Source organism: Urocampus carinirostris, chromosome 8, assembly GCF_059441175.1.
Source record: "Urocampus carinirostris isolate Australia breed hairy pipefish chromosome 8, RoL_Ucar_1.0, whole genome shotgun sequence".
NCBI classification, from domain to species: domain Eukaryota; kingdom Metazoa; phylum Chordata; class Actinopteri; order Syngnathiformes; family Syngnathidae; genus Urocampus; species Urocampus carinirostris.
Window position 1 is genome coordinate 26890759 of NC_142356.1, and position 24169 is coordinate 26914927.

Consider the following 24169-nt stretch of genomic DNA (forward strand, 5'->3'; position numbering starts at 1 on the left):
AGTATATTATGCGATCATTAACACACCAGTGGCTGAAACATTTACAGTATACAGGTACATTGTAAGAGATAACTGTGATGATTAAAATGAAAGGAGAAAATTGCAAAATAATCAGAAAAAGTTGCAATATGAGAATTTTTTTTAAAGTAATCAGAGAAACTTAAAATTATCAAGAATTATTAAAAGTTTAAAGGCCCTAATCATTTTTAATAAAATGCCTCTGTTATTACAATTAAATCATAGTACAAAAACGAATTTATAATACAACAAGAAAATGTGATGAAATAACAAGGTTAAAATGTAAAGCATAATTTGAATATTGGACCTGCATGTCTATAAAAGTCAAAATTCACAAAAATATAACTGAATGAGATGAAAATTGTCTGTGTATTACTACTAATTATTTGTAGGTAGAAAATATGAAAGCTAAAGCTGACTTACATCTCCAACACAGGAAGATATAACGTCCACCCAGATGGAATCGGCAACCACTTCCTGTGAGGGAAGGCTGTAGAAGGCCACAAAACGGAAAGACGGCATCAGATCGCCAGTCACTGGCAGTTGCAGGCTGGTCTCCAGCTGACCACTGACGTCCAACCGCCGAGCTTCTACCAAGCGGCCTTTGTTCACAACCTTGCGTCAAACCAAACAATGAGCGCCGCCAGTTCAAAAACAAACAACAACATTCATGTATTTATGGGATTCATCCTGACCAGGTAGGTGATGTGTTTGATATTTTGTCTGATGTTTGGGTCGGCAGTTTTTATGGTGAGTTTGAGGGCCAGCGTGTCTCCAGGAGACACCGTGTTGGTGGTGCTGGAGATGTAGAGGAAGTTGGGACTTTGCCTGGATGTACTGACGTATGGTGACAAAACCATTTGGACTTTGGCCTGCTGCTCTGCTTTGAGGCCATCCTGTTGGGTCTCGGCCTGAAGACACAAACACAAACAAAGATGTCTTGGTCAAGGCTGGTTCTTGACCTGAACTTTGTCAAAGTCTTGATCTTAAGTAAATCACAACTCAGTCTAGGCTTGGTTTCCCCTTCCAAATAGGTTTTAGTGTAGGTTCTTACGGTGAGAATTTGGCTCTGAACATTGGGCATGTTGGTTGTGAGTCTCACAGTCCCAAGGCTAACCATCACAGGCTCCGGCAGTAAGTTGACTTTCACCAGAACGTTCTGGGCCGGGGAACCGTCGTGGTGGCTGACTTGGATCTATAGATACATGGGGGCCCAATTGTTATTGTGAGAGTATGCCACCAATGAACATGATGACAGACTTACAGTAAAATCAAAGGGTAGTCCCGGTTTGAAGTACTTCATGGTGTCTTTAAAGGATAAAACATAAGGAGAGTCCACAATCTTGATGCCTGTCTTCTCAGCTTCCACCAGGTCGCTGCCTTTGCACGCAAAGAATAAACTTGTTGAATTTAAAGCACATGACAGGACTAAAAATGACATAATTTAGTTTCCCATTAAAGTTTTGCTTTTGACATATTCTCAATTCTGGAAAGTCTTTCATTTGACCTAATCAGACCAATTTAATGATTGAGTTCTCCAAGCTTTGACCCCTTTGCAACCTTAAACATATGGTAAAAATGATTGAGACTTGTAAATTATAAAAAAATAGGACTTGGCCTAAACTGCTGATAATTCTGTTTTGTTTCAGCCTCAACACTTGTCTTGAAATCTTCATCTAATATCAATTCATATCAGTCTTAATAATGACCTCAAACCTTTGGGATTCACTGATCTTGATCGAGGATCAACACATGCTTAATGTCCTAGACTTTAGAATAACTTTTTTAAACTTTTGCCTTGATTTTGTCTCAACTCTAAAAACTTGTCTTTCTTGGTTTATACGGTCTTGATATCGAGAAGTCATTTCTGAAAGTAATAGCACTCCCATACTGCTGCCTTTACCTGTTTTGGTGAGGACAGAAGCTTTGATGTATATTGACTTTCCCACTAAAGTCCTGACGTCAGGGTATGATGCCTTCAGCTCGTCAACACTCAGCTTGACAACTCCACCCTCCAGCTATAGTTATCACATTTAAATATATATACCTGATTAGTTTTCTTGCCACTTATTGATTGATTTTTTATATGAAGGGACTTACATTTTGTACCTGCTTGACTGAAGGCAGCCGCCTCATCTCCTTGTCAATGTTTACCCCAAACGACACATATGCTGTCCCCTGAACCGGTTCCCCATACATGTACCTAAATCCAAGACCGGTGTAGTAGCCACTTCGTAGTAACCAGTTCATCGTGGTATTAAAATAAAATCATTTGCGTTTACCTTGCCCAGATCTCCACTTCAAGCTCCTCGTCATCAAGGCTCAAGTAAGACGTCTTAGGTGTCAAGGTCACGTTAAAGGCCGGGAGCACTGCAGCATGAATAACTTCATGTAGGGTATGCTCCAAAAATGAATAGAGAAGAGATGGAGATCAAGTGATGCCGTACCGTATTTCTTGACTTCAAAGTGCGAGGTGAAAGTGTTCTGCTTCCAGTGGTCAAACTTGGCAATTACTTTCCACATCCCTTCACTGGATGAGGTCATACAAAAACATTTAAAAGTTAGTTTTTTTTTGCTCTCCACATGATTTTGTTCAATTAGTTTTGTCTTCATATGGTGTCAACTCTTCAAAGTCGAAGGATAATTTCTAAATGATTTCCAAGTTCTGTTTTTGATTGGAACCATTCAAATATTTGGCTTGACCGAGACAAAATTCAAAATTTCATGATCTATGCCTTATACAAAAAAATGCTTTGGAGAAAGTCCATTGGTCAGAGCTTAGTCAAATTACCTCAAGGCAGACATGGGACCAAGTCACACATGTGCAAGTCTCAAGTAAGTCTCAAGTCTTCACCTTCAAGTCCCAAGTAAGTCCCAAGTATTTTTTTCTTGGGCAAGTCAAGTCACAAGTCAAGTCCCGAGTCTTAGATTGCCAAGTCCAAGTCAAGTCACAAGTCATAAAAACAGCGACTCGAGTCGACTCGAGTCCAAGTCACTAAGTCTCAAGTCCCCATGTCTGCCTCAAGGCATGGGACTTGTGTCAGTGAAGCCCCGGTTTTCTTAATGACCTGATCATAACTCCTCAAAGTTTAGGTTTCAATCCTTCATTCTTTGTCGTGAGCTGATTTCAAATAAGCTTGATTTTGACCTGGACTTGAAGCACTAGCGAAAGACATCAAGTGACTTACTTGGCCATTTCTGTGAGGGAAAACGAATCTGAAAATACACCAGAGGAAGCCCTTGTCCTCAAGACCTGCTTAACAACGACCCCTTCTGGATTCTACCACACACAACCATACTTATTGTTATATTTCTGTGGAAAAAGTCTAACTAATCACCGATTTCTTCTGACCTGTATGTCCACGGTCAGAGAGCTGTCGATGGCCTTAAAGGACAGCGATGACACAAATGCCCGTAAGCGCACTGAAAAAGAAAAACACATTGCAATGTGTTAGAAAACAAAATATAATCTAAAATTTTATAAGTCTGGCCCTTGGCTTTCTAATTGTCCCTTCCATCCATTCGACATTGACACCCCTGAATTAGATGAATTCTTGAATTACACCAGGCAGTCTCACAGTGCTCGAGTGTGCTGCTGCACACTAGTTGACAAAGATTTGTCTTTACTTATTTTTCCCCAATTAGTTTAAAACTTTTCACCGTGAGTCTTGTTATTTCCGACAGAAAATTTACATCCTTAAAGGTGTCACAATATTTTCCATGTGTTGTAGTGATGGCTTTACCTTCGTCCCCAGGGTTGTAGATGGGCTTGTCCGTCTGGATGAAGATGTATCCCGAGTGGAAGGACACCATGACGGTCCTCTCCTCCACATGATAATCACCAAATTTCACTTGCAGTATCACATATTTGTTTTTCGCCTCGTCACGATTTAAGGGAGCAGAGGGAATCTAAAGGAAAACCACAGCATCTATGATTGAGGACGATTTTTGATCGTAGGGGTCTATCGTTTGATGCGTATGAATAACCCTTTGATATGTGAAAGCCTTTGATTGGCTTTACAACATTGACTTTAAAATGCATAATTTAAGGCAGTTTTTCTCAAGTGATGGGTCCTTTTTCAGTGAGTTGCCGGCCTTTTCCTTGGAAAAAATGATACTAAGGAGTCGAAAATAAGGGTAAATTACACTCCTTAAGAGTATATGACTATAGTGGCCTGCTTGATCTCTTCTTGATGCTCAGTCGATTGGGTTTGAAAAGAATCACATTTCATTTTATTGGAACTTTGTTAGTTGTATTTCCCCTTTTTGCTTTTTGAAATGGGTCCCAAGAAAGTTATTGATAAAAGGATAGAAAAGTGGAAAACAGTGACGACAACAATCGAGTAAAAAAATTGAAATCATCGTGAAATGCGTAAATAGTGTTCGAGTGTCTGCCACTGTAGCACTCCTTAAAGGTACAGTAAATGGTTTAAAATTGTTTATTTTTAGATTTTTTTAACTGGTATATTAATCTTTATTATCTACATCACAAGTGTCAAACTAAAGGCCAGCAGGCCAAATGTGACCCCTCACATCATTTTGTGTGGCCCCTGTGGGCTTAAAATGTCCAAGCATCTAAGAATAAATGGGTCATAAGTGCTTTGACCCAAAACAACATTTCCCACAATGCCTATCGAATAGGATACCCGCAAGTGACAGCGCAGCGGCACTATACAGCAGTGTTTCTTCTTCAAGTTTAACGAGTGTAACAAAATATCCCAAAATGTCCAAAATGTTGGTTTAGTAAATAATAAATATGTGTAGCCACATTTTTAATACAACTAAGGTTTTGACTTTAATAGGTAATAAATTCAGAGTTTTATATTTACAAATAACACAAGACCCTTTGAAGACAACCATTAGGTTGACGTGGTCTTCGGTGAAAATGAGTTTGACACCCCTGATCTACACAATTCAATAATTATCTTTGTTTAGGTAAACATTACATTAATATTTTGGGTGTGTATTTCTTCTAGTGTGTGGCTATTTCAAAGCAGTTGTTGGGGGGTCGGCTTATATGTGATGTAGGCTTTTATGTGAGTAAATATGGTACATTGAGTCGTTTGGGTTTTGCTTGTCATTTTGTTTCTTTTTGATGAATTTAAGAAGTGGAAATTGTTTCTTGATTTGGGTCGCAGCTTATCATTAGGGTGGGATGTTGGGTCTTCAAGTTGAGGACCACTGCTTTAGGGGCTACAGATGACATCATTTTTAACGCCCAACATGCAAGCCTTCTTTCACCTCGACAGACTTGAGAGTGTGGAAGCTGTTGCCCTCATTCAGTGTGAATACACCGGTGTAGAGTGTGGTAGTCTTGGTGACGTCAGTCACCGTGATGGCCCCGTTAATGGGACTAGTGATTCTTTCTGCCTGCAGGTAGATGTTCTCAGGGCTGTCGGTCCTCAGCAGGTCTGGAGCCACCAAGGCAAACCTGAAGGTCAAGTTCAAGTCATATGTTAAGAAACAGTTATTATTATAGCTCTTAACCACAGGGAGTCTCGAAGTGCTGCACCGGTCATGATGACAAGATCCCCTGATCTAAAACCTGCAGGAGGGCAAGGAAAAACTAAAAAAAAAGGAATTAGGACAATACCAATACCAAGTGATCAACTAATTTCAAAAACAGCAATTGTTATGGTTTGTGGGTCATTTAACAATTGTTGGAATTATATACATATATTTATCCTACAGTTGACATTAATATGTTTTAAGTGTTCTCAGCCCTTTTTGTATAGTTTTCAGCCGTAAGCTGTTCTTCAAGGCCATGAGTTGCTTTTTGTTTCTGTCTGTTTCACATTTCAGTGGGTGCACCCTGACCTGTGCATGCCATAACTCAAGTTGTTTTTCACCAAGAACCTTAATATTAGAAGGGAGGGTTCGGAGAGTCTTCAGAGTGAGGAGGAGATTTGTAACAGCCTGGTCTCCGCAGCTCTCATTATAATGGATAATAAAATAACCAATTCTCAATGACCGATTCTCTATGTCTTCTTTTATTTCAGAGCGTTTTATTAAAAATGTTGGGGACTTAAACCTAATAACAATCAAACAATTTGATTATTGTTTCTTTTGAAATACTTTTGGTTGCACCACAAGGTTTGCTACATTTGCAAATTGGTCTTAGCCATTATAAAACCTACGATTCTACAAAGTAAATTGTAGATATGATAGGCAGTGTATACATAATGAAATGACAATTAGATTTCAATATTGTGCAATAAAAACGACATGTTCTCGATTAATTACAAATCAACTGAAATATTACAAGTGTTTTATTGTTTAAAATCTGCTGACTAGGGTAGAAAAATCCATCCATCCATTATCGGCACTGCTTATCCTCAGTAGGGTCAGAGCTTCGAGCAGTGGGCAGGGGACACCCTTAACTGGTTGCCAGCCAGTCCCAGGGCACACAGAGACAGACAACTCGCTCGCTCATTCAAACCTAGGGACGTCTCGATTACTGTAATGCACTACTCTCCGGCCTCCCGAAGTCCAAAATCAAGAGCCTTCAGCTGGTACAAAATTCTGCAGCGAGACTTTTAACTAAGACAAGAAAGTTTGATCACATTACCCCAATTTTAGCTAACCTGCATTGGCTCCCTGTTAGCTTAAGATGTGATTTTAAGGTTCTCTTGGTATTATACAAAATCATGCATGGACTTGCTCCCTCATATCTTTCAGATTTGAATTGCCCCTATGTTCCGGTCCGGAGCCTTCGTTCTGAAAGCGCTGGTCTACTAGTGATCCCAAGAGCCAAGAAGAGGTGCTGTGGAATGCTCTTCCCCCTGAGATGTGATCTGCAACCTCAGTGGAAATGTTTAAATCTAAGCTTAAAACACACTTACTCTATAGCATATGAATAACCTATATTTTTTGTTGACAATATCTGTGTTATTTGTTATTGCAACATCCATTGCAGCCTGGTCATCCTGGAAGGGGGATTACCACATGTGCGGTCCCTTCTCAAGGTTTCTTCATTTTCCTCATGTTGAGGTTTTTGAGTGCTTCCTTGCCCTCGTGTAGGTTTTAAACCAGGGGATGGTGTAATAACAGTCTGTAATAATAGTCTGTGGTTTGCAGTAACCTGTGCAGCCCTTTGACACTCTTTGTGATTAAGGGCTATAGAAATAAAAATGACTTGACTTGACTTGACAATTTGGACCGGCCAATTTACCTGACACGCATCTTTTTGAAATGTAGGAGGGAAGCGTAGATCCCGGAGGAAACCAACACAACAAGGGGGACAACGTGCAAACTCCGCACAGGAAGGTTAGATCCCATCACCTCAGAACTGCGCCGCACACGCGCTAACCACTGGGCTGCCGTGCTGCCCGGTAGAAAAAAAATGATTATCCGTATAAGAATATCATTAAAAAGTACCGGTATACTAGTACGCTGTAAACCATATCCTTCAATATCAAAATATAAAAAAAAATCTTGCATTGCAATATTTAACTTGATTTGAAATAAATCCAGAATTTATGACATTTTTGTTTTTTTAAGTCCATGATTATTATTATTATTATTACTATTATTATTATTATTATGTATATTGGACAGCACGGCGGCGTAGTGGTTTACGCGTGTGCGGCACAGTTCTGAGGTCATGAGATCGAACCTCCTGTGTGGAGTTTTCATGTTCTCCCCGTGCTTGCGTGGGTTTCCTCCGGGCACTTTGGTTTCCTCCCACATTCCAAAAACATGCATTTCAGGTGAATTGGCCGGTCCAAATTGTCCCTAGGTGTGAATGAGCGAGTGAGTTGTCTTTCTCTGTGCCCTGTGATTGGCTGGCAACCAGTTCAGGGTGTCCCCTGCCCACTGCCCGAAGATAGTTGGGATGGGCTCCAGCACCCCCGTGGCCCTACTGAGGATAAGCGGTGCAGATGATGGATGGATGGATGGATATAACTACTGTAATACTAAAAAAATATAGAAATACTTTAGATATCTGACTGCAGAAATTGTACACAAAAAATAGAAGTACAGTGATACAACAAAACCAAAATATCACATTTAGTGCTTAAAACAGGGACCTCATTTATCACTTTGCTTTCATTGTGAGGATTTCGAAATAAATTTGATGAAACTATTCTTTTTAAAAACTAATAGAAAGAAGAATAACATGTATATGTCTGCATGTATATCTATTCATAAATGAAAACATTGAATCTGACTTCAGGATCTGATTCCTGGCATAAATTTTTTCAACCTTAGGGGGCCCCTGACTTCAAATAATTGCCCACCCCTGGATAGTAATGTAGTGATTGAGAATATAACCTTGGCGGTGGTGGTGGAGGTGGAGGAGGTGGAGGAGGTGGAGGAGGTGGAGGAGGTGGAGGAGGTGGTGGCGGAGGTGGCGGTGGTGCCGGAGCGCTGAAAATCAAAATAGTTTCTTAGCATTTATCAAAAGCCAAGCGAAAAGACCGGGCTGTCTTTTATCTTATGTACTCTACTTATGTACTTATGCTATTTAGCAAAAAAATTGATGTAGGTTATCAACTGTACCTTGGTTTTGACTCCTTACGCAAGCTGAAAGAAAAGCAAACTGGTTATAGTTGCAACATAACCAACACGGCCGAAAGTAAACACATTTCTCAATAGTTTTTATGCTTGATGCTGCATCTCAATACATTTTGCATAGGCTCTCTATAAAGTAACATTTTGCTCTTTTTAAGGTGGCATCAACTTTAATTTGAAGAACTTCCAATGGAGAGAACCTACAGGAAAATGAAATCCAGTATTTCATTGAAGAATTATTTTTAACTAGATCCCAAGAGCGTTCTCCATTTGGGCCCCGGTGCTGTGGAATGCTCTGCCCCCTGAGATTCAACCTGCAACCTCTGTGGAACGGTTTAAATCTAGGCTTAAAACACACTTCTATTCTATAGCTTATGAATGACCTATATTTCATGTTGACAATATCTGTGTATTATTTGTTATTGCAACATGCGTTGCAGCCTGGTCGTCCTCAAGTGCAGTCCCTTCTCAAGGGTTTTTCATTTTCCTCATGCTGAGGTTTTTGAGTTTTTCCTTGCCCTCATGTAGGTTTTAGATCAGGGGATGGTGTCATGATAGTCTGTGGTTTGGAACAATCTTTGGTCTGTGCAGCCCTTTGAGACTCCTTGTGATTAAGGGCTATACAAACAGACATGACTTATGGATTTAGTTATGGACTATCATATAAACGGATATTTTTTTTTAATACTTGTAAAACAAGAAACATGTTTTTATTTTACATAATCTGAGCTCACCTTGCTGTTACTGGCAAAACCCAAAACTAAAATCCTCTTTGTGCTTTGCACTGTTTTCAGTCGAGCTAAACAATACAGCGACATCTAGTTGTCAATTATTACACAGTGTAACTTTATGGTCACATTTAAGGAAGAAATGCACTTGGAAGAGCCTTCAGGCAGTACTTTCAAATGTTATCTCTGAAGCTGTGACATTAAATTAAAAATATATTTAAAAGGTTATATTGTGTAAAAGCTCTTTATCATTTAACTTTACAATTGTTGGATTTTCTTTTTTTATATCGTTGAGTTCTTATATTTGGAGTATTATCAATACAATTAGTTTGTAACGTAATACTGAATATATCATAATTCAAGCAATGTGATTCTTTCTAAATGATTGATAAAAGCGTTCAGTTATTTTAGGGATGGGTCTCTTATGAGCCTTTGGCTACAACCTGTTATCTCTTTTTTCTACCCGGTTGAGTTTGTTCATTTTTTTATGTAATGTTTGCTGCAAATTATTGAAAATAAATCATACACACGAGAATACGAAAATACAAAATTACGAAAAATAAGTGATATTTTTAGCGAAATACCTTAAAATCCCAAGATATTTTCCTTAAGTATTATTGAATGTCTTTCATGGCCATTTCCTACGACTTCAATATCTAGACCCTGATTGTTATTCGGTCGCTAAAAGTTAAGAGAGTACAGATACTAAAAAGGCTGGTGTAGGTACTCGTCCATCCTCCTAAAGACTCGGTGATGCACAGTCAGGTGAGGCAGGTGAGGCTGTGCCTCAGCTCTTTTCATAGAAACATAAGATTAAAAATACATTACATGCTTATATTTATTCACAGTTTGTTACTTCTCTTTTAACTTCACAGTTTTGAGATTTTCTTATTTAAAATGATCGAATTTTCCTATTATGTTATGTATATTATAAATACAATTGATATATAACTTATTACTGTGCTGAGCGTCTGCGGAGTGAGGCATACGGTTCTCTTGCCTCATGGCAGAGGGCAATATTGAGACCAAGGATTTTGATTTGCTGCAAGCTAAGTCTCAAACAATGGATTTAGTGATAGTATTAGTTAAACTAACAGCAAACCCAGCCATCCAGTTCTTTTTTTTCTTACTGGAGGATTACCTATCAATTGATACTTTTATTTAAAAGGAGCAGCGTAAAGCCTTCATTAGACAATGCAAGGCGATAGAACGTTTTTCTAGGCTGCAGTTTATGTACAGTATGCCTTTCTTGCTCTGCTAATCAAATGATGAATGCCATGTAGGTTCATTTATCTGTAAATCTGACTGTGCCTCAGCAGACACTGCCTGACCGCATGTCACTGTATAGCAGGGGTCAGGAACCTTTTTGACCCAAAGAGCCATTAAAGCAAAAAATGTTTTAAAAAGAAATTGAGAGATCCACATCATATATTTTCAGACAAAATTGAAAAAACTGCCAAACACACTCTCTAGGCAAAAGCTAATACAGGGAGTGCAGAATTATTAGGCAAGTTGTATTTTTGAGGACTAATTTTATTATTGAACAACAACCATGTTCTTAATGAACCCAAAAGTCTCATTAATATCAAAGCTGAATATTTTGGAAGTTGGAGTGGGGCTTTTTTAGTTTTAGCTATTTTAGGAGGATATCTGTGTGTGCAGGTGACTATTACTGTGCATAATTATTAGGCAACTTAACAAAAAACAAATGTATACCCATTTCAATTATTTATTTTCATCAGGGAAACCAATATAACAGCTCAACATTCACAAATATACATTTCTGACATTCAAAAACAAAACAAAAACAAATCAGTGACCAATATAGCCACCTTTCTTTGCAAGGACACTCAAAAGCCTGCCTTCCATGGATTCTGTCAGTGCTTTGATCTGTTCACGATCAACATTGCTTGCAGCAGCAACCACAGCCTCCCAGACACTGTTCAGAGAGGTGTACTGTTTTCCCTCCTTGTAAATCTCACATTTGATGAGGGACCACAGGTTCTTTATGGGGTTCAGATCAGGTGAACAAGGAGGCCATGTCATTACTTTTTCTTCTTTTAGACCCTTTCTTGCCAGCCACGCTGTGGAGTACTTGGATGCGTGTGATGGAGCGTTGTCCTGCATGAAAATCATGTTTTTCTTGAAGGATGCGGACTTCTTCCTGTACCACTGCTTGAAGAAGGTGTCTTCCAGAAACTGGCAGTAGGACTGGGAGTTGAGCTTGAGTCCATCCTCAACCCGAAAAGGCCCCACAAGCTCATCTTTGATGATACCAGCCCATACCAGTACCCCACCTCCACCTTGCTGGCGTCTGAGGCGGACTGGAGCTCTCTGCCCTTTACCGATCCAGCCACGGGCCCATCCATCTGGCCCATCAAGACTCACTCTCATTTCATCAGTCCATAACACCTTAGAAAAATCCGTCTTGAGATTTTTCTTGGCCCAGTCTTGACGTTTCAGCTTGTGTGTCTTGTTCAGTGGTGGTCGTTTTTCAGCCTTTCTTACCTTGGCCATGTCTCTGAGTATTGCACACCTTGTGCTTTTGGGCACTCCAGTGATGTTGCAGCTCTGAAATATGGCAAAACTGGTGGCAAGTGGCATCTTGGCAGCTGTACGCTTGACTTTTCTCAGTTCACGGGCAGTTATTTTGCGCCTTGGTTTTTCTACACGCTTCTTGCGACCCTGTTGACTATTTTGAATGTAACGCTTGATTGTTCGATGATCACGCTTCAGAAGCTTGGCAATTTTAAGAGTGCTGCATCCCTCTGCAAGATATCTCACTATTTTTGACTTTTCAGAGCCTGTCAAGTCCCTCTTCTGACCCATTTTGCCAAAGGAAAGGAAGTTGCCTAATAATTATGCACACCTGATATAGGGTGTTGATGTCATTAGACCACACCCCTTCTCATTACAGAGATGCACATCACCTGATATGCTTAATTGGTAGTAGGCTTTCGAGCCTATACAGCTTGGAGTAAGACAACATGCATAAAGAGGATGATGTGGTCAAAATACTCATTTGCCTAATAATTCTGCACTCCCTGTACTTCAGCACATTTGATTTCACTGTTTGTCATTTGATGATTTAATCAAATGTATGAAATGATAATAATGCCAAATCCTGTGTCCCAAATAAATGTTAATATGCCATTTACAATTCTTCTTCCACCTTCACTTAAGAGTGTTGATGCAATTTTGATGCGGTTTCAAAACAATGTGCATGCAAAGTTCTTTTGTAAAAATGTCACAAATTACTGCAAACGATAAGCATATCGTCGTATTCACTTTCGGTGTAGACTGCACTGAGCGAGAGAGAGAGAGAAGGAAGTGCCTTGCGCTGTGTGCAGGGACCCGCCCACCTGTACTGCTCACCCAATCAAAGTCGTTTGCCAGCATTTTTATTTATCAGTTTAAATGGTTTCTTATCAAACTTCTGCATTAAATTGCTTCGGCTTTATATGGACCAAATGCGGGATGAAATCACTGGACTTTGGAACGCCACAGAGAGATGTGCAATAGTTAAATTTTATTTCGTAGCCATATGTACTCATGAAAAGAGCCATATATGGTTCCCGAGCCATAGGTTCCTTAACCCTGCTGTATAGTGTATTGCAGTTATATGGTATTCCCAGCTGGTGGGTTACAAGATCATGGATATTATAAACCAGCCTCTTGAGCTTGAAAGAATAAGTACATTTAGAAAGAATGACCTTGAAGCTGACTAGCTGTGAGTTCAAAAGGCTAAAAGAAACCTGAAAGTGATTAACGTGGCTTTGTGTAAAAAAACAAAACAAAAAAAAAAACAAATGACTTACCCGATCTTTTGCAGCACCCTAAAAAAAGAAGTCACAATTTTGAAAATCATGTGCTATGGCCAAAACCAAGAAGATTCTTTCATACTTACTTTTTGAATTTTTTTCTGCAAAGAGGGCACAAGTGGATTAGTTAGTGATAGTTCTTTGCAAGTGTTTACCAAGGGCATGAGGTAAGTTTGCTTTTAATGCAGTCATTATACAAACAAAGTGTGTTAAACTGTTTACCAGCTATTTTCACAATAAAGATTCCCATCTAAATTTTCGTTTTTTTTAATTTATTCGGTAGGCTGAATGATATGCATTTTCACCGACTGTCTCCTCCAGTCAGTGCTGTCGCAGCAGAGCGTGCGCCAAATTTTTGTAAATAATAAATGATATTTATAAATGATAATCAATTAAAATTTGAACTCCCGAAATGTATGAACATATTGTAAAAGAGATTATGGTCTAAATGTGCCTTTTACACTGCATACCCAATATATTCTTCTAAACTCTTACTTTTATACTCATATCTTAATACGTTTATATTTCTATAGTGCTCAATAAGTGTGTGGTTTTATGATTTCGCAAACACCTCCAAGGTCAGGAAAATAAGTTCTCAGGCACCAAGCGATGTGCCTTTGATTAAAAAGCTACAACTTGAAAGCCACTATGAGGCCTGCTAGCTGGCTAATGAAGATGACCTTGACACTCCCTAATTCCAAGCTGAGAGCTTGCTTTTCTTCTCACAGAGATGCATTGTGTTTACAAAGTTTCACTATCCCTATTGCTCATTTATCATACTCGCACGCCATCTAGCGACCAACATTTAACACTGCATTTAAATATGGGATTCCTGTTTAAACCAATCAGATTCATTTCCTGTGTTCATACAAACTAATCAGATGTGTAGTTTCCTTCTTGTGTTTTACAATAAATGAGCTTCCTGAAAAAGGAGGAGCGTGTTCTTCCTTGAGTCAGTCCTGGAAACACGTACCTCCGATGGAAGGGGCCATCAAAAACTTAAGTTTCCAACTCAGAGAATGTTCTTTTCTTATTTCTACCACAATCTCAACTTTTAACCTTGACACATAAACACATTCAAATCTAGAAATCCTCTAACAAAGAATTGGTTACAGTTGTTATTGTTATTTAACACACGATTTGCAAATAATAATTAAGATCATTTCTTTTAAAAGACAATAAAACATTGTTTTGTACAGTAATGTGTACAAATGCCAACTTTTTGACATTATAAAGCAGTAGATTTTAACGTGTACATTAATTTTACACATGAAACACAATCTAAATTACGGGATATTAAAAACAACATTTACTTATTTGAAACAGGAAGAGACAAAATTTTCCCAAAACGGAAATCTACTGCGATGGTTGGAACGGTTTATTCACGCACAAATACTTAGTTTTGCTTCAAGATTAAGTAGCCATAGACTAAAATAATAATCTCTGGTTAAGGTCTCTTTTTGTTGTTTAAATTTTTGAAAAGCGATAGAATTTCTTTTTTAAATTGTTAAGCGTTTTTAAGGGGAGAAAAGCGGTAGTACAATGCGTAAAGTGGTAGTGAGGTCGAGTATTCAGTAATGGTTGTTTACTGCCTCTCAAACCAAAAATACTTCCCCCTCAAGCTAAAAGTGGATTTTGAGTATAAAACATATTTAAAAAAGTAGGAAAAGCAAAAAAAACCCTCAGAATAATAAAAAGTGAGATGATTAGCTAATATCTCAGGATATAAAACATCACGTTAAAGAAAAGTCCTGCCAAAAATGTGTCAGTTTTCTCAAGTAAATGCAATTTTATTCTGAAATTATCAAAAAAATGTCATCTAAATATTGTTTTCTATCCCAATTAAAAATAGAGTCAGAATATTGTTCATCTAATCTCTAAGCACTCTTGATTTGATAAATCCAGCGGGGATATAATCTACCTGGCAACAAAGAGGCTTAAATCTGATTGGACAGAAAATAATAAATGTGCACTCATTTAAGCTTATCTATTTGAAAGACGTCTACCATGAAAATAAAGTAACATACTCTATAAATACAGCTCAGTGTTTTCTGGGCTATGCTGGCCCTGACTGCCCACTTTTGGCATTAGCATTAGCGGGTTAGCTCACCTTAAGCTGCCCCCCGTGCAAACGTTGCACAGGAGGCCCAAGAGAATCATCCAACATAGAAACCTCCATGGAGACATGGCGAACTTGACTATGAGAACCCAAGGTTGGGCACTCGGCTAGTATAGCTAAACAAACTCCACCCCTGTACCCCTCAACCGCACAACTTTCGGGAAATGAGGCGACGTTAGTCAATAAAATGCTGGACTTTGATACCAGTGTGGAGCTGATTTTGTTTGTTTATGGATGAAGCTTCATTTCTTTGGGGCATGTGTTTCCAAAAGAGAGGCCAAGTCAAACTTTTAGTCAAGGGCCACATCTAATTTTTCTCACATGTATGTATGTTTATGTATTCTTGCCTAATATTCACCGCCTCTTAGAAGTCTTTATTACAAGTTTACCCTGGAGAGTCATGTCCAATCTCTTGGCATACAATATTTCACAAAGTCAATATGTATGACGATAAAGACAACTCAATTCAGTTCAATTTAGTCCATTTCTAAACTTAAAATGTTTTGTACTCTGAATGAAGCTCTTCAGAATGTTCTGTTTTGAAATCCAAACATTGAACACACAACTTGACTCAAGAGAAGAAAGCCCAGAACACAATTGCACAATCCGGGTTTTTTTTGCTTTTCTAGGATGAAGGGTTGCGCGTGGATGGCCATTTATTTAAAGATCAGGCTTTAACCTCGTTCATTAGACCTTGGATTACCTAAATCCTGATTTCACCATAGTCCGCATACATGGAAATGGTTGATTTTCACATGTCACTCAGTAAGTCTGAGTCATAATAATATAAACTGGATATTGTGTTTTATTTATTGCCTCCTTGTGGTTAAAAAACGTCAGTGATTCAAAATAAAATAATTTGATTTGAATAATGAGAAAAACGTTCACGAAGTATCTTAAACTGCAGCATTGTTGAAGGAATACTTATAGGCAGGGTTCCCTCTAAGCTGCACGCGTGCGCAATTGCGCACTGCTCGCACATTCTCAGCGCACAAGAAAATCTAGCCAGCGCACAAAAATGAGGGCTCACAATTACTAATCAAGAAATGACTTAAGTCAAAGTTACAGTCCATGAAGGTAATAATACAAGGGTTCCCCTTACGTTGTGTCCTAAATGCGGTATTTTGAATGAGTAAAGTTAGTAGAGTTTGTCAAGAACCGGCTTCTTCGGCTCGGCTCACTAAAGGGAAGCGGCTCTTTCGGGTCCTAAACGGCTCTTCAGGTTGTTTTTGCTTCTTTAATCCCAACATGACCAAATATTATGTAAACTTATGCACAAAATGACTTAAAGAAAGGGGGGCATAGAACAAAAAAGAAAAAAATACCAAAATGAAAAAGTAGTGAAAAGCTGATAAAAAAAGAAACAAAAGGAAGAGAAAAAAGAAAGAAAAAATAGAAAAAAGCCAGAAAAAAAGAAAAGAAAGAAATGTAGGAAAAAAGTAAATAGAGAACAAAAAGAAAAAAGTAACAGCTCGGAAAAAATAAACACAATGAGATTTTTTTTAAAGGAATTTAAAAAAAGTATAAAAAAACACGGAAAAAAGAAGAAAAAGTTTGTGCTGCATTCAAATAATTTCCAATTATATCAAGTGAATCTTGTTGCCAACATTGTACTTCCACTAAAAATGTGATTAAGTACAGTTCTGTATCTTACAACCGACTAAATAAGCCCCCAAAAATGTTAATATTATGCGACAAAATATATCAGGAAATAAAAAGAAATGGATATCCTGTGAAAGAATTGTAAGAACAAATGACGTTTGTAGGCCGTACAACCTTTGCAATAGTACATGAGTCAATTCATTCAAAAGAGAAAAATAACTTTGCATTGCCGAAAACGCAGCAAAATGTAACTTGATGTCAAGTTTTGGACATGTTTTATAATTAATTATCTTGCCACACTTGGGATTATGATTGCTCACTGTTGTTTCAAGCGTTGCTCACCGACTTTGTGTGAACGCTCAGACCTGTGGAAAATTAGAGGGAACATTGCTTATAGGTCAAGAGGTGTGTATTTAATTTACATGAGGCCCCCTCTTAAAGCGAGATGACCCCATGATTGTCCGCCATCTTAGTGCTACAGGTACCCCCGAAAAACAAAAACCTGTCACGTGGCGGAGTGGAAGGGGGCTGTCACGAGGCGTGGTGGCGTGGGGGACCGGACCAGAACGGAGGCAGGAGGCAGGAAGGGAGAACTCATATGCGTTGACGATCATAAGTTTTATTTAACAAAATAAAAGTCTCCCAATACTCCGGGACCAAAACAGAACAATACAGAGTTCCTCCGGCACGAACTCAACAGGACAAGGCATAACAGACGGAAAATGTTTAAACCTAAAACAGGACAAGGCATAACAGACCTGGGATTGTGTAATGAGCCAGCGCCCGCCAAACCCAAAATCCAGCCTTAAATAGCAGACCAGCAATCAGCTGATCTGCTGCAGCTGAGTTCGGGGGCGCGGCAGACTGGTAGCCATGGCGACCGTGACAGAGCCCCCCCTTTAAGGGACAGCTCCTGAGGTCCCCAAAAAAGGAAAAAAAAAAAATAAAAATACTACCTCACGCCCCGGAATGGTTCGACGCTCGGCAGGGTTGGGGGGGGCCGGCAGGCAAACTGGACCGGCAAACACGAGGACAGACAGGGAATCAGAACCGGCGAACACGAGGACAGACAGGGAATCAGAACCGGCGAACACAGAGGACAGACAGGGAATCAGAACCGGCAAACACAGAGGACAGACAGGGAATCAGAACCGGCAAACACAGACGACAGACAGGGAATCAGAACCGGCAAACACAGAGGACAGACAGGGAATCAGAACCGGGAAACACAGAGGACAGACAGGGAATCAGAACCGGCAAACACAGAGGACAGACAGGGAATCAGAACCGGCAAACACAGAGGACAGACAGGGAATCAGAACCGGCAAACACAGAGGACAGACAGGGAATCAGAACCGGCAAACACAGAGGACAGACAGGGAATCAGAACCGGCAAACACAGAGGACAGACAGGGAATCAGAACCGGCAAACACAGAGGACAGACAGGGAATCAGAACCGGCAAACACAGAGGACAGACAGGGAATCAGAACCGGCAAACACAGAGGACAGACAGGGAATCAGAACCGGCAAACACAGAGGACAGACAGGGAATCAGAACCGGCAAACACAGAGGACAGACAGGGAATCAGAACCGGCAAACACAGAGGACAGACAGGGAATCAGAACCGGCAAACACGGAGGACAGACAGGGAATCAGAACCGGCAAACACGGAGGACAGACAGGGAATCAGAACCGGCAAACACGGAGGACAGACAGGGAATCAGAACCGGCAAACACGGAGGACAGACAGGGAATCAGAACCGGCAAACACAGAGGACAGACAGGGAATCAGAACCGGCAAACACAGAGGACAGACAGGGAATCAGAACCGGCAAACACAGAGGACAGACAGGGAATCAGAACCGGCAAACACAGAGGACAGACAGGGAATCAGAACCGGCAAACACAGAGGACAGACAGGGAATCAGAACCGGCAAACACAGAGGACAGACAGAGATTCAGAACCGGCAAACACAGAGGACAGTCAAAATTGGCAAAAACAGGCGAGAGTCAAAATCAGGACCGGCAAAACAGGAGAGAGTCAAAATCAGAACCGGCAAAACAGGAGAGAGTCAAAATCAGAACCGGCAAAACAGGAGAGAGTCAAAATCAGAACCGGCAAAACAGGAGCAGCGGAGTCGGACTGGCAGGCAGCGGAGTCGGACTGGCAGGCAGCGGAGTCGGACTGGCAGGCAGCGGAGTCGGACTGGTAGGCAGCGGAGTCGGACTGGCAGGCAGCGGAGTCGGCCCGGCAGGCAGCGGAGTCGGAGTCGGCCCGGCAGGCAGCGGAGTCGGAGTCGGCCCGGCGGGCAGTGGAGTCGGAGTCGGACTGGCACGCAGGGGAGACGGGATAGCAGGCAATCGGCACGGGAGTCGGGCAGGCAGGCATGAGAGTCGAACAGGCAGGCGTCACTCCTTCCCGGGACCCCATTCGAGGCACAGCAATGGCCACGACGGGCGGGGCCGTGGTTCGAACGAGGAGGGAAGGATACCTCAATGGGTGCGTGCCAAACGGCGTCCTCCAGCTCTCCCCAAAACGCGCGGGGATCGTTCGCTGAGTTCTTGTCGAGGCTGGCTCATTCTGTCACGTGGCGGAGTGGAAGGGGGCTGTCACGAGGCGTGGTGGCGTGGGGGACCGGACCAGAACGGAGGCAGGAGGCAGGAAGGGAGAAAGCTTGGGCAAAAAATTAGAAGAAAAGGGTGCGGTTTGGACACTTTGGGTGTCCGTAGTTTCTATTATTCCTTCTGTTTTTAGCACTTGTTTTCAGTTGCATGACACAATACAGAGGCATCAAGTGATCAAACATTGCTTGGTTGGATGCCTTAACCGCTAGGGTCGTAGGGGCACCATTTCCTTTGTTGTGTCTTGGGCAAATACAGCCTGGTGGCGCCCATCCCTCTCGAACTAGGGACCTTTTGTTTGTCAGCCGAATGTACTAACCACAGTGTCTCTTTAGAGTACCAAGCCTTTTAACAATCAAAAGGTACCAAATTTGGACAAATATATATTTTGCAGTTTATTTTTTTACAAATGTGCGAGTACCGCAACCCTACTGAGGATAAGCGTTGCAGCTAATGAGATGAAATGTGCGAGTATAATCTCATTATAGATTATAATTTGTTATAATCATACTTAAAATTGGTACACTACACAAGTATAATTGAAAAAAACTTCTTAAACGGTTTTTATTTGCACAATGGCAAAATATATATTTGAATATTAAAATGAAGAGGCTTGAAAAAATTCATTATAGCAGGTGTCTCCAAGATGGTGCAACAGGTAGCCCTCTAAAAGTGCCCCGAGAACTGATTCTGAAAAAAGAAACCAGTCATGGGTCATAGTGTTTATCTAGGCAATGAGGTATCAGTGTCTTTAAAAACATTTTAGTAAATGAACAATCTGGTAATAACATTGTAAAAAAAAATCTAATAATGAATGGATGGAATGAATGGTCTGCATTTTATATAGCCCTTTTCAAGTCACTGAAGATGTCCAAAGTGCTTTACAATGTGCTTCACACTTTTCCCTTTTACACACTAATTAACCAATATCAGCGTCAGCCATGCAAGGCAACTTTAGCAAGGCAAATTAGGGATTCAGTGGCTTGCCCAAGGACACTTCGACATACAACGTGGAGGAGCCGTGAATCGAACCTAAGTTCTCTTGGTGCTAAGACGAGCACTTTACCTCCTGAATCAAAAATGCAGCTCTCAACTTGAAAAATGCGACACTTGCTGTAGAGAAATGCAATGATCTCATCTCATCAGCTGCACCGCTTATCCTCAGTAGGGTGGCAGGGGTGCTGGAGCCCATCCCAGCTGCCTTCAGGCAGTTGGCAGGGGAGACCCTTAACTGGTTGCCAGCCAGGACACACAGGGACAGACATGCATGTCTTTGGAATGTGGGAGGAAACCGGAGTGCCCGGAGGAAACCCACGCAAGCACGGGGAGAACATACAAACTCCGCACAGGAAGTCCGGTTGCTGGATTTGAACCCACACAGGAGGTTCCCAAGACCTAAGAACTGTGCCGCACACGCGCTAACCACTGTGCCGCCGTGCTGCCCGAGAAATGTAAAGATAAAACCCAAAATGTCTTTAAAAAAGTATATTTTTCTAAATTATAAATAAAATAACAAATGGAACCTCTCAAGAATGAATCAATGAAAACTTTATTTCGAACATTATAAAATAAAATAGGACCAAAACAATGACTCAACAACAAAAATAATGTTAACATAACATTTTCGAAAAGGGGTAGTCAGAAGCAGACACTTATTTTCCTTCCCCCTTTCATCTTCCCTCTCAATTAAATTTGACAGATAGCTCATCTTTTGTGTCTAAATATAACAAAATCTCATGGATATACAGTACTTATTACACAGGTCAGATTTCAATAATTATAATAAAGGTAAATGGTCTGCATTTATATAGCGCTTTTCAAGTCGATGAAGACCTCCCAAAGCACCTAACAATGTGCTTCACACTTACTCATTCACACATACACTCACACACCAATAGGGCAATAGTCACATATTGTATACACTAATCAACGTAGTACCCATCTATTAACGTTATAATGCTACTAGTGAGTAAATATCATTGTGACACCAATGATAATAACAACAATAGTAATAATAACAGTTGATCATATATGATATAATGGTAACAATAACAACAAGGTTAACTATAGTTGTAAACGCAGTATTTCCAATCTCTAGTATCACTCATACCCCATTTTCTTCATTTCTGTATTCTGCCAGTAATGTTCTTTTGTATTTAAATTGGTTGGACATTAATGCATTTTATTTAAAAGCGCCTTTCAGGCCACCCAAGGACACTGTACAGACAATGAAAAAATACAATTTAAAAAGTTGTAAGCGAAATAATAAATAAAAACAAGACATAAAATCATAAAAACATAGGAAATGGAGAAGCTATGTGTTGTAGGCAGTCCTGAACAGGTGTGTTTTTAGACGGGACTTAAAAGTGGAGAGAGGTGTGCAGTTTTGGAAGTCCGGAGGTAGATTGTTCCAAAGCTTGGGAGCAGCGCGACTGAAGGCTCTGGCTCCCATGGTGCTCAGGTGGGCAGGGGGCACTGACAGTCGGAGGGAGGACGAGGATCTGAGGGAGCGAGTGGGGACGTGCACCTGGAGAAGGTCGGACAGGTAAGGAGGGGCCAGGTTGTGAATGGCCATATATGTATATAGGATCAGTTTGTAGCTGATGCGATGCTGAACAGGAAGCCAGTGTAGCTGTTGGAGAACGGGGGTGATGTGCTGCTGGGAAGATGTTTTTGTGATGATGCGAGGAGAGGCGTTTTGAACCAGCTGAATTTTATGGAGGGACTTTTGAGGAAGGCCGAAGAGGAGAGCATTGCAGTAGTCAAGGCGGGATGTGACAAGACTGTGGACAAGAATAGCAGTGGTGCGGGGGGTGAGGGAAGGGCGGAGTCTGGTAATATTGCGGAGGTGGAAATAAGCAGTGCGGGTGATGTGTTGATATGTGAGTGGAAGGTAAGCATCCTATCCAGGATGACACCCAGACTCTTGACCAGGGGGGAGGGGGACACTAAGGAGCTGTCGATGTTGAGAGAGAAATTGTTTACTTTGGATAAAGTGGATTTGGTGCCAAGAAGGAGGAATTCTGTTTTATTGGCATTTAATTTAAGAAAGTTTGTTGTGAACCATGTTTTGAGTTCGGAAAGGCAAGAGGTGAGGGAGGGAGGTGGGAGTATGGAGTTTGGTTTGCAGGAGAGGTAGAGTTGGGTGTCATCAGCAAAGCAGTGAAAGTGGATATTAAATTTGCGGAGGATATGACCAAGAGGCAAGAGGTAGACGATGAAGAGAAGAGGACCTAAGACAGATCCCTGGGGAACACCTGTGGTGACTAGGGAGGGCTTTGAGGTGAAGGATTTCAGCTGGACAAACTGAGTGCGGCCAGTGAGGTAGGAATGGAACCAACTGAGGGGAGTATGGGTGAGACCAATGGAGGAGAGTCTATTGAGGAGGATAGGGTGAGAGATTGTGTCGAAGGCGGCGCTCAAGTCTAGGAGGATGAGGATGGAGACTAGACCGGAGTCAGATGCTATGAGGAGATCATTTACAATACGGATTAGGGCAGTCTCTGTGCTGTGGCGGGGGCGGAAACCAGACTGAAAGGGCTCATAGAGAGAGTGGAGGGACAGGTGCGAGTGGAGTTGGGCAGCAACAGTTTTTTCAAGGATTTTCGAAATAAATGGAAGGTTGGAGATGGGGCGGAGGTTGTCAAAGTTGTTGGGGTCAGCACCATGTTTTTTCAGTGTAGGGGTAACGGCAGCGGTTTTGAAAAGTGATGTGACAATACCAGAAGAGAGTGAGGAGTGGATAATGGCAGATATGAGAGGAAGCAGGGAAGGGAGGCAGGATTTAACAAGGGATGAAGGAAGGGGATCGAGCTGGCAAGTGGTGGGCTTGGATTTGAGTATGAGGTTGGATAATTCAGCAGTCGTGGGTGGAGCAAAACTGGAGAAGTGACAAGGAGAAGGAAATTCAGATGGGGAGGGAGCAGACAGGTTTTGATGGAGTTAGTGATGAATCTTAAGGATTTTGTGATTGAAGTACTCCATTATGGAGTTGCAGGTTGTTGTGGAGTACAGGTGGAGGGGGAGAGAATTTGGTGGCTGGAGGATTTTGTCTTGTCTTGTAAATTGTTCCAAAGTTTGACTCCACACACAGAGACACACATATTTTTCCTGGTAGTTCCCTTTTGAATTTAATACAGCCACTTAAGTTATAATTTCCCTCTTTCCGAGTAAGTAATTTTTGGATGTTTTCTGGCACTTAAATAGCAGTTGTGAAGTGAAAGTTTTTACTACATCATCCAATTTTAATAATTTGTACTGCAGGAATAAAATATTAGCATGATCCTGATATCCTACCCTGTGTATGGTTCTTATTGCACGTTTTTGGAGGATAAAAAGGGGCCGTAGTGAACTTTTCTAATTATTTCCCTAGACTTCTGCACCATATGTTAAGTATGGCAGAACTAGAGAACAATATAATAAATACAATGCATTATAGTTTAAAAGGAATTTGGCTTTAGTAATTATTCAAATGCTTTAGATACCTTAGTTTGTGTCTGATGTGTTTTCCAGCTTAATTTTTTATCTATTTTGACCCCTAAAAACTTAATTTCTGATACAGTGTCTATTGCAGCACCATCCATTTTTACTTCTAAATCTTGATTTGCCTTGCAATTACTATAACACAATGTGCTTTGCTAACAAAAATATTCAACACCATAAACGCAGAGCAAGAGCCACAAAAGAAACTGAAACGAAATATAAATGTTTTTTTAATTTGTCCTATTAAATAAACACAAATT

General features: G+C 40.7%; 1 protein-coding gene across 2 annotated transcripts in view; it reads right to left on the reverse strand.

The window, feature by feature from the left end:
* The window catches only part of LOC148361473 (venom factor-like), a 39643-nt gene extending 24360 nt beyond the window's left edge, over nt 1–15283 (reverse strand). Inside the window, exons 1-17 of one of the 2 annotated variants that reach the window (XM_088342162.1) lie at nt 15192–15283; nt 13168–13182; nt 13079–13096; nt 8521–8544; nt 8293–8388; nt 5260–5449; nt 3762–3927; nt 3371–3441; nt 3207–3298; nt 2466–2548; nt 2301–2388; nt 2128–2221; nt 1922–2036; nt 1283–1398; nt 1073–1213; nt 714–929; nt 442–633 (exon numbers count right to left, since the gene is read on the reverse strand). In XM_088342162.1, coding sequence (XP_088198288.1) covers nt 442–633; nt 714–929; nt 1073–1213; nt 1283–1398; nt 1922–2036; nt 2128–2221; nt 2301–2388; nt 2466–2548; nt 3207–3298; nt 3371–3441; nt 3762–3927; nt 5260–5449; nt 8293–8388; nt 8521–8544; nt 13079–13096; nt 13168–13182; nt 15192–15268 — 1794 coding nt within the window. In that variant the 5' untranslated portion in view covers nt 15269–15283. Of the gene's footprint in view, nt 1–441; nt 634–713; nt 930–1072; nt 1214–1282; nt 1399–1921; nt 2037–2118; nt 2222–2300; nt 2389–2465; nt 2549–3206; nt 3299–3370; nt 3442–3761; nt 3928–5259; nt 5450–8292; nt 8389–8520; nt 8545–13078; nt 13097–13167; nt 13183–15191 lie in introns of both variants that reach the window. The other variant, XM_088342161.1, reaches the window with a different exon arrangement.
* Between the last annotated feature and the right edge of the window lie 8886 nt (nt 15284–24169).